The 13,766-nt window shown below is 48.3% G+C and overlaps 5 protein-coding genes across 5 annotated transcripts; 3 read left to right on the top strand and 2 right to left on the bottom strand.

Annotated features, from left to right (window-relative positions):
• Positions 1 to 2,162, top strand: EI90DRAFT_2950629 (major facilitator superfamily domain-containing protein; the record flags this gene model as incomplete). Its single annotated transcript, XM_039055395.1, has 10 exons — positions 1 to 184; positions 285 to 611; positions 669 to 742; positions 802 to 955; positions 1,046 to 1,197; positions 1,259 to 1,317; positions 1,370 to 1,392; positions 1,447 to 1,565; positions 1,801 to 1,957; positions 2,008 to 2,162. 10 exons carry the CDS (start codon positions 1 to 3, stop codon positions 2,160 to 2,162), a joined length of 1,404 nt encoding a protein of 467 aa, XP_038908174.1.
• Positions 2,163 to 3,915: 1,753 nt separating this feature from the next.
• Positions 3,916 to 7,143, bottom strand: EI90DRAFT_3294623 (uncharacterized protein). The gene is made up of 10 exons (XM_039067440.1): positions 7,093 to 7,143; positions 6,717 to 7,028; positions 6,561 to 6,633; positions 6,487 to 6,497; positions 6,372 to 6,425; positions 6,064 to 6,320; positions 5,239 to 5,944; positions 5,049 to 5,170; positions 4,618 to 4,990; positions 3,916 to 4,572 (listed from the first exon to the last, which is right to left on the bottom strand). The coding sequence occupies exons 2-10, from the start codon at positions 6,781 to 6,783 to the stop codon at positions 4,091 to 4,093; spliced, it is 2,145 nt and encodes a 714-aa protein (XP_038908173.1). The 5' UTR covers positions 6,784 to 7,028; positions 7,093 to 7,143; the 3' UTR covers positions 3,916 to 4,090.
• Positions 7,144 to 7,369: 226 nt separating this feature from the next.
• Positions 7,370 to 8,875, top strand: EI90DRAFT_3147776 (acyl-CoA N-acyltransferase; the record flags this gene model as incomplete). The annotated part of the gene is made up of 3 exons (XM_039065553.1): positions 7,370 to 8,513; positions 8,576 to 8,712; positions 8,795 to 8,875. 3 exons carry the CDS (start codon positions 7,370 to 7,372, stop codon positions 8,873 to 8,875), a joined length of 1,362 nt encoding a protein of 453 aa, XP_038908172.1.
• A 347-nt stretch (positions 8,876 to 9,222) lies between these two features.
• On the bottom strand, positions 9,223 to 10,390 carry EI90DRAFT_3092703 (uncharacterized protein). The gene is made up of 4 exons (XM_039062451.1): positions 10,173 to 10,390; positions 9,931 to 10,116; positions 9,720 to 9,878; positions 9,223 to 9,660 (listed from the first exon to the last, which is right to left on the bottom strand). The coding sequence occupies exons 1-4, from the start codon at positions 10,194 to 10,196 to the stop codon at positions 9,472 to 9,474; spliced, it is 558 nt and encodes a 185-aa protein (XP_038908171.1). The 5' UTR covers positions 10,197 to 10,390; the 3' UTR covers positions 9,223 to 9,471.
• Positions 10,391 to 11,216: 826 nt separating this feature from the next.
• Positions 11,217 to 11,547, top strand: EI90DRAFT_3092701 (uncharacterized protein). The gene has a single exon (XM_039062450.1). It carries the CDS (start codon positions 11,226 to 11,228, stop codon positions 11,445 to 11,447), a length of 222 nt encoding a protein of 73 aa, XP_038908170.1. The 5' UTR covers positions 11,217 to 11,225; the 3' UTR covers positions 11,448 to 11,547.
• Positions 11,548 to 13,766: the final 2,219 nt, after the last annotated feature.

Below are 13,766 nucleotides of genomic sequence, written 5' to 3'. Positions count from 1 at the left end.
ATGGGGTCTCTCACTACGGAAAAAAGTGGTCTTCCGATCGGTTGGCTGTACGCTTCTGTCGCCGCTGTAGCCTATGTGTACAGTTTGGATCAAAACATAACTCCAAATTACCTCCCAATCGCCGCGAGCGCGTATGGAAAGCATTCAAGTATCGGAACAATCTTCACTGTGGAAAGCATCATTAGTGAGTGCCAAAAAAAAAACCTTCATATTCTTCATGCTCATGAGGGTGGTGCCCGTCGATTCTGTGGCGACAACATGATGTTCTGGACGTTGCTCGCTAGATGGCGTATCGAAACCATTCATAGCGAAAATTGCAGATGTTATCTCCCGTCCCTCAGCTTGCATGTGCTCACTGGTGTTCTATACTGCGGGCTACCTCATGATTGCACTTTCATCCTCGATCACACATGTCATCACTGGATGTATGTTGTATACTGTGGGCCACTCAGGCTTGAACCTCGTCACAGACATCATTGTGGCTGATATAAGCTCCCTTAAATGGAGAGGGTTTGTACTGAGCTTGACGGGGTTGCCTTTCCTTGTGAACACTTTCATCGGTGCGGAGATCGTCAACGCTGTCCTGAAGAGGAATGCTTGGAGATGGGGATGTGAGTCATTCGTCCTTCCTCCAGGATATTTTCCTAGTTCACATAACTATTATTCAGACGGGATGTTCGTGATCATCCTCCCCGTTGTCACGCTCCCGCGATATACATCCTCCATCACAAACACCACCACCGTCGAATGCAGTCTGTATCCCAGAATTCCCCCTCCAATTGCTCAGCTGCGGGAACGAAGCAACTGGAAGACGAGGATGGGACTTACTGGAATAGGCTCAAGAACGTCATAGTGAGGATGGATTTCGGGGGACTGGTCCTCATTGGGATAAGCTTCTCGTTATTGCTATTGCCTCTGACACTTGCGAAGAGTGCGCAGCGAGATTGGACTCACCGTAAGTAGGCGGTCTTCACTCTTCGAGATGACAGTTGAGCATCATTTTCCACTCCTATGCTTGCATTTGAATTGCCGACCGATGGATCAGCCTCTATGCTGGTCATGACTGTGCTGGGGGTGTTATTCATCAGTGTTTTCATGTTAAATGAGCGACTATGGACTCAATATCCACTCTTCCCATCTCGATTCATCCGAAACCGCACATTGTTGATCATCATCTTCATCGACTTCTTGTACTTTGTGGGTTTCCCGTTTTTTCTTTTTCGGTTTCTCTGAGCTGGATGCTCACGAGCTTTGGTAGATGTCAGGTTGGATGCGAACGAATTACCTCTCCAGTTATGTCTATATCGTCAAGGACTGGTAAGTTTTTTATACCATCTTCCTGAATCTATTCATAGCATCGGAACACCAGGACACCCCGAGAGTGGAGCTATTGTGAGTATCGCTCACACCATTGGTCAGACACCGGAGGCCGATCTTTCATTAAAGTCAACAATGCAACCACATTCTCTCTGTGCATCCTGGGTCCTGTCGCTGGTCTCATACAGCGGTACACTCATAGATACAAGACACTCCAAGTTACGGGACTCTCGATACGACTAATGCAAGTGTACCCCACCGAACGTGCTTGATTCCTTCATCTGATTGTTCCCTTTTCTAGGGAATGATCTTGACGACGCTTTGCAGCTCAGGTACTGCATCGTAAGTATCTCAAAGCCCATCCTCAGCGTTATCTGATCCATTCTTTCTTGGAGTTCGCATTGGCTAGTAAGTAATATGCCCAGTACTCCACGGCCAACCTGCGCAATTCTTCTACCCAAAACCCTTTTATCCTACACCTAGGTCGCATCCCAGGTTCTCATAGGCGCTGGCGGTGCATTCAATGTTGCGGGGAGTCGCGTTGCGTCCCAAGCCAGCGTACCGCATACTGACCTTGCAAGCGTTGTCGCGATCTTGGCCTTATGCACTCAGTTTGGTTCTGCTACTGGGAGTGCAACTGGTCCGTCCATTCTGCTCGCGTCCCCGCTCTGGCGCTCATTGGTTGTACAGCTACGAAGCTGTGGCGAACTACCCTGGTTCCGTGTCTCATAAAGTATTTGCCATGGCTCACCAACGAGGAGATTCAAGAACTTTTTGGCTCTATTTCGAAAGTACGACAGTACCCGTACAATGACCCGGTACGGCAAGGCGTCATTAAAGGCTAGTCGTTAAGATGGTCCATCTGGAATGACGCAGAACTGAAGGCGTCTGGTCATGAATAGCCTATGAGGAGACGGCCCGTCCATTGTGGCTCTGGGCTCTTTTCTTATGTGCGTGGCTAACTTTCTCCCTTCGTGTTTGAGGTAGTTGATTAAACGTGTGAATCATTTCCATCTGGGACCCATTCTTTTTTTGAACTCCCTATTGCGTCGGACCGCGGTTCTCATTAATTTCCTTTGTCATCCCGTCCCATCGCTGTTTCCTTTCCGAACGGACTTGCTTTCATTTCTCAACCACGGATCCTGAACCATGTCGCTGCAATAATGTTTCTTCCTCTTGGGACATACTCATCATTGCTCCGTAAACGGAACGACTTGATACGGTCCGCGCTTCCACTTCGAATCGGAAATGATATGGACATTCATCTGACGACACCTACATGGGCCGCTTCCGCCTTACCAACAATTAATCGACAACTCACCTTCCACCATCTGCACTCCCAAATCATTAGCAATTCCCCCCATTATCGCGGCCCTTTTCCTTCCAAATTATACCTGGGTGACACTCACAACGTCATAGAAGGCACCTCCTTGCCCGCCGAACGCCGACGCCCCCGCTCCCGGTCACCATCCTCGCTATCAACGGTAGATGGGCCTGCTCCCAACATATCTCCTAAGCAACACACGGAGGGTTCGTTCATCCAAACCGAAGCCTTACGTGAACGCTCCTAGTATTTCTCCCATTCATGGATTGTGCGATGAGCAATCGCCACTTATGGAAGGATGCACGCATAAGTCATACTCCAGTTCAGAGAGGGGGGACGAGCACGCGAATCAGGATGGGAACCATGTTGAAGAAAGCCGAAGACTCATTTAGGATATGAAGGGTTCTCACAAAGGTGGGACCATCACTGCCTTTCCAGGCAAGTTTGTTTGACTGAATCGCCGGCCCATTTTCCTCATCGAGGTCCCTTATTAATCTCTTTCACTCTCACGAGCACTTTCCCAACACGCAAGGACCCTTTTCAAGGTCGCAGTTCGTTGTTAATTCCCTCCGAATCTTTCCCCGAGAACAACCTTGTATGATATTTTCTCTCACGGCATAGTGTTCCCTTTATTAGATGGCTTGCTAACAGCCAAAGCAATATTTTTCGTTCGCCCCATCTCGCGCGCGCCCCGTACGCTCGAATATTCTCCAGACTGGTCCATCCATAAAATGTCGGATCAAGGTCAGTCTTGCTTTAGATTGAACACAGCTAGAGAGTTAAGTTCGAGAATACTGAGGACCGCGGATGAACTCCTTGCTGACCTGTGATATATGAGTCAGTATTATTCGAGAACGAACTATAAAAAGCGGAAGGAGGTGACAACCATTTAGCAACGTTCAAAGCGAATCCAACATGGACCATGTCTATTCCTGTGTGACAAATGGTCGTGAGGCAGTTCAAATATGAAATCGTGCCGGGTCGCTTCGACTTTTGTCGGGGTCGTCGCCACGCTACCTCGCAGTTCCAGGTCGCCCATTGCGCACAAAGTGCCAAATGTTAAGCGGGTCCAGTAACGAGACTAATGACAGAGAAGATAAACTCAGGGAAGTTAGTGCCAGTGGGGAGTTGCCTAGCAGAGCGAGTATATAGAGCTAGCTACACTTCTAGGCGCTACCGCAACGACCATGCAAATAATTTAGATTGAAAACTCATCATATCTCTACAATAATTAATACATAGATTATTTTCGAAGGAAAGAAGAATTAATGTGCCTAACATCCTAACACGATCTACGTGCTCTAAGAGCAAATGGATGGTAGTTTGTGCTTTGCAGGTTGAAAGCAAGTAATGTATGTAGCAAGAAAGCAAAATAAGTTATCACCTTTTCAGACGGAGGCTACTTCACCACGGCCCGAACTGAGATCACCAGAATAGTGACTCAAATCGTCATATCATCCGTCCCCAACCCCCTCCTCTTCCACATCCCCCCGCGTTTAAATCAATGGGACACTCCTCAGGCCCCTTGAATCCAACATTGCCTTTAGATTGATAAATCGCTTTGTCAAGTCCAATACTAATCTTGATACTGGGTGGCGGGGCTATATAGTGTTCAAGTTCGGGAAGTTCTCTGTCTTCAGTTTCCTGTGAACGTCTCGACGTCGAGTCATAAGCGGAAGCGGCAGGATCGAGGGGCCAAATCTTGTTCCGATTCCCCATGGGCGTCAATTTGATCCGCAGCGGCATCGAAGGAGGTCCATCATCGAGATTCGCCCCCTTCTCCAGAACTCTGTCCTGACAAGGGGGCTTCGATCCAACCTTTGCTCTCCCACCGCTTTCAATCATCCTTATCACATTCCTACTAGCGACCTCCGCCTGAGTCCAAGCTGTATGGCCCGCATTGAGCGCCCCAAATGCATCGGCGGCGTCACCTATAACGAATATATGCGGATACGGCGAAGAGAGGTGAATCTCACCGCCCCAATTTCCTCCCATCGTTATATCAGAGGTGGCGAGGGTGGTGGTAGGACTGCTGGAGAGGTTCCCAGAAACAATAGAATGATGGGATGGGGAATCCGAAGGCCCAGCCAAACCCTTTGGAAGTTTAAAATTAAACCTATTACTCCCCCTACACAGACATTCATCCTCCGGTAATCCCTTGGCGCAGGTGAAACCGGCCGCAAGCGGAGCGTCGTCGAGAATAGAAGGAACAGGAGGGGGAGTGGGTCGCTCAAAGTAGCCGATTTGCATCGAGCGGAGTACAGTAACAAGACCTGTTCTAGGGTTAATGCTGTGGGGGGCTATCTTGGAGAGGAGGGAGGTGTTTGGTTTCTGACCGGTGCAAAGGAGCTAGATATGCGCAAGCAAATCATTGATGTGGTCCAAACTCAAAGAAGTGGATACGCACGATCAACTCTGCACTGATCAATCGTCCATCACAGGTCCTCAGCGTCCGTTCCGTCTTGCTCGACAGATCCACCCTAGAGGACAACAAAACTTTGACACCAAGCCGTTCCAACTGAACAATAACTATGGAAACCAACCACAAGATCGTCAATCTGAATTCCCCGCTTCGAATGACTGGAAAGACGACTCACTTTGTTCATGCATCCACTTGTCAAATCTAGGCAACAATCTGTCTCCGGAATGGACAAGCGTCACTTCCTTCCCTTCTCCGTAAAATCCTTTGATATCCGTCGCGAACTGTACACCTAATGCACCTCCTCCGATCACCAATACACTTTCACTATTCTTCACTCTTTCCTGCGCAGAACGTAACCATAAAAGGCCTTCGGGCTTGGTACCATGTTGAAGAATGGAAGCTGCATTTAGGACGTAGGGTTGTCCGTCATCTTCTTTCTCTGATTTTGCTTCTTCGTAATCGAGGTCGGATGAGGATGAAAATGATGACGAAGGAGAATTACGGCCCGGCCGGACTGCCAATTTCTTGAGTCGTCTCTCTAGCTCTTCATCAAACTTCTCGTCTTTAACACGGGTATAATGCCTCTGATCATGAACGTGATTGAATGGGGAAGGTGTTGAAGGGATCGTCAATCCTCCAAGCGCACGAATCGACGCTGGGATATGATGGTGGTGTTCGCGGTTGTGAGGAGCATGCTGTGCCGGTGTGCTCGTGGCGTTCGTACTAGAATCGCTGCTTATTGTGGGTGCAAATGAGAACAGCGAATTTGTGGGAGAACGAGAAGCTATGGTTGATGGTGTAGATGGAGTTGACGCTGTTGTGGGGGCGTGAGAGCCTGTAGGGGTAGGTGGTCCAAGTGAATATTTTTTTCGGAGCTTGGGCTACATAATTGAAAGCGACGTGATGGTTTTTTGATCATCCCCATTGGCATTGAATCAGGGTTTCGGATTAACAGAGATGGGATCAACACACGATCAAAGAAGAGGAGAAAAGGACGCACTATGTTCTTCAGAGGTTCTTCGCTCCAAATATTGATGGGTGCTGGTAAATGGCTTCCTAGTGCATAGATTAAATAATTGAATCTGACTTGACGCTCCTCTAACGAAGCGCCTTGGTCGAGGGAGATGTATCGAACGGAGTGGGGGTGAACCGCCGTAACGTGACCGTGGATGAGGACGTGTGAAGACGGATCGGCCAGTGGAGTTTGTGGAGTGGTGAGTGTTGGGGATGTTTTGAAGATGTTGGTGTAGGGTATGACTAGCGGGGAGAAATTGAAGTGGCATGATAGCGGGAAACTTGGTGGCTTACAAGCTTTATGTTCGTGCCCTGGTATGACGGCTATACGGGGGAAGACGTATAGGTCTGATTGAACAGAACAACTCATAAGTGCTCATGGCCATCGGATGCAGCTGGATGTACTTACGATTGCAATGCCTACAAGTTGAGAAAGAACGGTTACACGTCAAAGAGGTTATCTCGTCCGAACGTCAAACTTACGTGTTACGCTCGATGACAACAATTCTCCAGCCATGAGGAAGACTATTAACGAGGACTTGGACAGCTCGGTGGCCTTGTTTGAGGAAAATAACGCATCAAGGAGCATGCATGAGTTAGCGCCATTACAGCCGAGAGGTGTGAGAGGAGCAGGCCGACCTCCATACGAAGCACCCAAGATGCAAACGGTGGGGATGTCTGTTGCTGACGATGCTGCTGAAGACATGGTCTGAAGGGTGGTAAGGGAGCGGGGGAATGGTAGCCTCGTTGAGTGGTTTTATTGGGGAGGGAACTTTATGCCCGCGGAGCGGTGAGCAAGTAATTCATTGTGACTCATCTTATCTGATTATTTCAGCTTCGGTCGTCTCCGGAACAGACTCAATCGGTAAAGGCCGATTCCGAGTCCCGGCGGATCTCACGAGGATCAAAACAACTCGAGAAATCAAACAACGATTCGTGAGTTGTTAAGTACTGGCAGAGTTCGAGGGTGAATATTCAGAGGCCTATTACTCCTGGAACACAGCTGCAAGCGAACCCCATGATTTTCTCGCTTATGAATTTCAGTTCCTCTCCCGTCGCACCCTTCATTTCCGTCCATTCGTGCCAAGTTGACATGAGAGCATATGCCAGTTGAACCTGACCCCCAGTCATTTGCCTCGTCCGCAACTTGCCGTCTCGGAGTTATTCGGATCGATTCGTTCAATTCATCCACTTATCAGATATCGTTAGGTCCCTCAGCATGTCCTCTGCTGCTACACCCTACTTCGCCAAGCAACTAGATTCGATTTAAGTCCCTAGAATCTGCCCTCTTCATGGCAGATGTTCCACAAGTCATTTCTGACCCGCAATTATTCCAACATGACGCCAAAGATGCGCCACTGACGCTCACCTTCTTCCTTCCAGATGGCGAGTCAAAGCTAACAGTTACAGAGGACAAAGATCTTCATCAGATCTCCATATACGAACACTCTTCATCTTCTGTCAGTGGGGAGCATCCCAGACTCATAGGGCTATACAAACTCTCCTCGGACCCTTCCCACACACTCATCACCTCCATACCCGGCCTCTTTAAATCAGAAAGACACTCTCCCGTCCCCGCGTTCATCTTCACATCCCCCTCAAGCGATATATCCAATGAAAATTTCTGGAAAACGCTCTATGCTCTTTGGATCCGTCGCACAACGTCGGAACGACTTCCAGTCATCCTCTCACCATCTCTCACCAATGAAACCCTTTCTGATCTTTCCCTCTTCCTGACAACTACAGGTCTTGCCTACCCAGCACCGGATCCCTCTCCCTCCCCTCCAAACACACCTATTGCCACTTTTTGGTCATCCTCTCCCAATCCAAACCCATCCTCAACCACCGAATCTATTCACACCCGCCTTATTCTCATTCGTTCCTCATTCTGGCAAGCAGCAGGAATCCCTCCGGGTCTTCACTGGCTCAGACACCCAGCCCTTTTCCCATCACCCTACGGGACGACCTTCCCCCCAATCGTAAGCTTCACCAACTCAATGTCCCCGCCAATCTTAACAACCCATCCTCTCCGCCCACCCAAGCCGCCCCCCGATGCGATTCTCTATCGCAGACACATCATCTCTCTCAACTCGACTCTAACCCTCCGCCATCTCAATCCTTCCAACCTACGGACCTTCCGAAAATACGCTACATGGCAAAATAGTGATCGCGTAAACGAGGGGTGGAGAGAAAGGGGGGACGACGAGCATCATAAGAGGTATTTGGAGAAGATGCTCAATGACCGACATTCAATGAGTGTGATTGTGGAGTGGGACGGTGAGATGGCTGGATATGCTGAGGTCGCTTGGAGCTTGGAAGATGGATGTGCGGCTTTCTTGAGAGGTGTTGAGGGTGGATCGGGGGCAACACCTGGAGTTTGGGACCAGGGGACTCACTACCTTGTCGGAGAGGAGAAGTTCCGGGGAAGAAGGAGGTGTAAGCGAGTCTTTTCCCAAGGAAAAAAACTCTCCGTGGGACTTGACATTCTGTCCTGGTAGTTACGGCTGTGATGGTCTCACTCAAGCACCTCTGTTTTCTCCGCGACCCCAGGACGAATATTGTCATGGGCGAACCCCGTTTCGACTTGCCCATCATACCGTTGCTTGCTACCTATCTCCCTCAAGAGTTCAATCGGGCAAGTTTTTGTTTCAATTCATTTCTCAGCCGTGAAGCTAGCTAAGCACGGAAGCTCCGCCACCCTGTTTATGAATTGATAGGAATTCGAACTCCCTCACAAGCGAGCAGTGTATTTTGTTTTGAGAAGGGAACGATTCTTTCAAGCTGCTATCCTCTACTGAAGTCCGGTGTGGCAAAGGAATGTTTGGAGTGGGAAGGAACGGAAGGGTGAAAGTTGGCGGAGGCCCAGAGGCTGGAAAATAGAAACGGCACCGTTGTCGAGTCGTGAGTGATGTTTAAAGAAACTGGTAAGCACTAGGCAAGCAATTAAGAGACCTTGCATCGATTAAATAGAATAACATGCGCCTATACGTATACTTCATGTAACTGCCTGGGGCCGTATAGGTGATATAATATTTATTAGTTATCCAGATGGCTGTTAGCTAAAGTCGGCCCCTCAGGCATGCTCGCTGCAGCATGATGTTGATCAACGCGTAGATATGCATAGGCAAATTGGTACAACGCGCTACAATGGCTGGACGCATTATTGATTTAACGACCACAACTTCTTTAGTAAAATTAAAACGCGATGCTATCTCCTAGTCCCCCTTGCATATGACCATACATTGCAATCTACATGGTCAATTGCATTACGTTTGTTGAGACAGGGGCGGGAAGGGGATGTGACGATGAGCCGGGAATCGAAAAAATGGCAGAGTAATTAATATGCACTCCAACAGTAGGTATATCATATCTAATACTTTTCTTTCAACGTCGATCAGCTATCCATTCCGTTTCTTTTTCTTGGTTTTCGACGTTTCTGCCGATGCACCGTCGCCATGATTGCGGTTCGTTCCTCATCCCCTCGTTTGCGTTTACCAGGTGTTTTCGCATTTTCCGAGCCTGTGCTCTGTTGTTCTCCGGCGTGGGGCACTTCCTCAGCATCTTCTAACAATGAACTGAGAATCTACGAGTGATTGACTTTAATATCACACTGATACAGCAGGCAATTTGTTTGAAGCGCACTTCCATAAGGTCCTCTTTTTCAGCCTTCTTCTTGCTTTTGCGTCTGGTCGATGGCTTTTCAGGGACTGCAGCCTGAGACTCCTGTACACCAGAAGGTAGCACGGATTGTATTTCCCTTCCTTTTGGCGGAGTGATCATTGGCTGGGAGACAGTGTTTGGCTGTACGATATGTATATATATTTGTTCGACTGGAGTCAGGGTTGGTACGCACCAGAGGCTTGGCCTTTTCGAAGGCCTCGCCATCCTCGCCAGCACTAGGTGCACTCGATTCATCCATCTGATCGGGGGCGTCGTCTCTGCTTGTCGTGTCGGCAGGATCTGGAGCTTGGTCGTCCTGTCGAGTCGCGTAACGCCGCCGGCTTTCCCGACGGGCTTCCGATAATTTCTGCCAGGAACCCTAACAAAAAACGTAAATATACGCCAATTTAGTTGGAACTCAGTTTTGAAACGCACCAGTGTAAGCATAGTACCATTCATCGTCTTCCCGTCCTTAAGGGCTCTAGATCGTGGTCGGAGCGAGGTGTGGAGCTGAGACCCGTCGCTCAGACGTGTTTTTTCGGTTTCGGTGCTAAGCTTGGCGCCTAGCCAGCAGTCATTGGCGAGAATCTTGGTACTAAACCAGCGCCCGTCGAGGGGGGGTGTGCCCGTGTAGATTTCCGCTGAAACGTGGCTTATCCCCAACCCCGTTATTTTCATTACGCCATCGTGCAGGGCACAAAGTGGTTCCGTGAAAACTTCTGCAATGAACTGATGAAGCTTATCAAAACCTTGCTCCGTGTAAAGGGCCCCAATGTAAGCCTCAAAAAGTCTTGCTGGAAACAACGCATGAGTGCATTGTTCGGCTATCGTGTGATTGTTACCATACCACTATTGAGGGAGCGCCCTTTGGCGGGAGAACAGGTGGAGAGACAATAGTATTCTTCCATTTTGGAAAAGAAGGCGTTCGAAAGCACCCACTCCCTGATATGCGATACATGGGACGTGCGTGACTGGAAAAAGAAGGCCTCTAGCAGGAGCGTTACGGAGAAATATAAGAAAGCGTCTCCCAGCCATTCAAGCCGCTGACTTCTTGTGGTCCCGCGGCCAAGAAAGACTATTTTAAGCAAGTGGGGAGATTGGATGCGCAGGAAACCGCTGGGGGTTCTCCCATTGCCAACATCCCCAGGAGGTACACTGTTCAGGTTGGAACTTGCGGCGTCTCTTGAAGGGTCTAAACAGCTGGTGGGCTTATTGGGCGTCAAAGATCCTTCCATAGTCTTTGACGACCTTTTCCCGTTCAAGAAAGCATAGACCGGTGGCGTGAATATTTCTATGATCAACTGATGGATTTCGTCAAAACCTTGCTCCGTATACACAGCTCCAACATAGGCTTTAAGCATCCTTGCTAGAGACGATCTATGAGTGCAAAAACTGCGTTGCCATACGATTAGTGTCATACCACGATTAAGATCGTACTCGCTACCGGTCTTTCGGGGATCGTAGCCGGGGAGTTCACACCTGTCTGCAATGTCGCATAGGACTGCATCCGAAAGAACATTTGACCTGATGTCTATCACAAAGGATGTTTCTAGCTCAGAAAAGAAGTCCTCCAACAGATTTGTTATGCTCAAACACAAGACAGCTTCACCCAACCGTTCGAGCCGCCTATTCCTGTTCAGTGCACAGCCAAAAGAGACCACTTCGAGGGACCGAACGTGTAGATGTCTTCCGGGTGACATCCCATCCTGAGAAAGCGCATCACTTGGCTTAGAGGGGATGGAAGTGACTGGAGGATTCGAACCATCTAAGGGTGTGCGTTTTGCAAGGGCTCCTTTCGCTAAGGCTATGAGTTCCCCGAAGAGGCCGCGTTTCGCTACATCGGCAGCATATTGTGGTGCCAAAACGTCAACACAAGATATAAGGGAATACACGCTAATGCTGGAAGGGTCCAGGCCAGGAGCTTAAATGTGACAACGATGTGAGCAAAAGTGGTCACTCTTCGAGAGGAGAACGCGTGTACCAGAGACGAGATAGTCGATGAAGGATGCAATAGGGAAACCCGACCCCTCAGCCATTACTAGGGATAAATGATTAAGTAACCAACGGAAGCAAAGAAACCCAGTTCCCTTTTCTCACCACGGCACGGACCGAATGAATGCGTCCATCCTTATACAAGTGCAATTTTACACCTATTACTCATCACGGGATCAATGTAACTTGGTATCGTAGTCAGGGGGGGTTCCGATACCTCCTTAGGCTTCGTTCGGGTTGAAGAAACTGGTTTCTTCAACCCGTTTCTTCCAGTTTCTTTGAGCAGTTTCTTTGACGCTCTCAAAGAAACTGCCCACCCCCGGGGAATTCCACTTAGCTAGTTTCTTCCTGTATTGAAAAATACTATTATTTATAATCATATCATGGCGCTTATGCATCATTACAAAGGATCAATGTGAACGTGCCAAGCATCAACAACTGCTTATTGGGTTGATCATATCTCAATGGATTCTTTCAGCAGCTGAAATTTACCACCATCGCTATACTGTACTCACACGACCAACTACCGGCTTAGTCAGCCACGTGACTTGTCACGTGATATAAACGGCAACCGGCAACTCGTTGTGACGCGTGACACCCAACCGGCAGGGCGCTGCGGAGTTGTCCGAATTATATTGCTTATATTAAATTGTTAACCACCTTGAATTTAAAATTTAAACATTTGAAAACACCACCCCCATAAAATTTCTGAGCATCTGTGCATCATCTCATGAACGGTTTTACCCTTGCACACTGCATTGCTTTGTGTACGGATGAGACTATCTCATATAGCGACATCCCGGGTGATTTTATTGGATCCTACTTTCCAGACGGGAACTTGTCTGTCACTGAATTTATCCAGTTTACACTTCCAGTCCTCCAAACAAATTTACAAGGTTCACATACTCCCTGTGCCTATTCATGAGCAGGAACTTGGCCATGGAATGCGAGCAAGGCACACAAGAAACTTGGAAGACCAAACGAAAATTTTCTGTTTTTGAATGTAAATACATTCCAGAAATGGAAAATTTGAATTGCCTTGCACAGCCACCTTGCCTCAGCAAAACTGGCATGACACCCAAACACCCAACCGCCAACCGGCTGTGACGCGTGACAGACCCTGAATTTCGGGAGGTCTCTGTGACGCATGACTGGTAGTTGGTTGTGTGAGTACAGTATTCTCAAATGCCCTTACCATGACTCACCATATCGGGGTGAAGATTGGCTTCGGGATTTGCTGAATGGACACCCAGGTCAGTTCCACAGCCAATTTGGGGTCCATAAGCATGTCTTCCGTTGTCTGGTTGCTGAATTTCGGTCCATGGGCATGACAAATTCTAAATATCTTGCTGTTGAAGAGCACACCGCGATATTTCTCTATTCTGTGGTAACCGGACTCTCAATAAGGCTCATTGAAGAGCGGTTCCAACATTCATTTGAGACAGTTTTGATGTCAGTTTCTATCAAATCTTGTTTGTGCGGCATGGCTAACAACCCTTCAGTTACTTCAAGAAAGTTCTTTGTGTATTATTGTCTCCTCCCTTCTACCTCAAATATGTATGCCTAGCCTAATACCCCTACTCCACCTGAAATTTCCGCCAATCCAAAATTTTATCCATTTTTCAAAGATGTCATTGGCGTGATTGATGGTACACACCTTCCCTGCAACCCTTCCACAGAAGAGCACGAAGCATCCCGCAACCGCAAAGGGGGTGTCTCCCAGAACTGCCTGGCAGCATGTTCATTTGATCTCCGTTTCCAATATGTGCTCAGTGGATGGGAAGGGTCAATTGTCGATATGGCAATGTACCGTGATGCACACATGACAGATTTGCCTATCCCAAACGGAAAAATGTATCTTGCAGATGCCAGATTTGGTGCATGCGATACACTTCTAGTTCCTTACCGGAAAGAAAGATATCACTTACAAGAGTTTGGGTGGAGTCAACTTCGGTAAGTCAATTTCGTGGCCCCACTACCCATCTCAGCTGTCCTACAGACCACAAAACCATTGAGAATTGTACAACCTTTGACATG

The sequence above is a fragment of the Cantharellus anzutake genome (genome assembly GCF_015039405.1).
Source record: "Cantharellus anzutake strain C23 chromosome Unknown EI90scaffold_177, whole genome shotgun sequence".
Lineage (NCBI taxonomy): Eukaryota > Fungi > Basidiomycota > Agaricomycetes > Cantharellales > Hydnaceae > Cantharellus > Cantharellus anzutake.
This window is presented reverse-complemented; position numbering and strand designations above follow the sequence as displayed.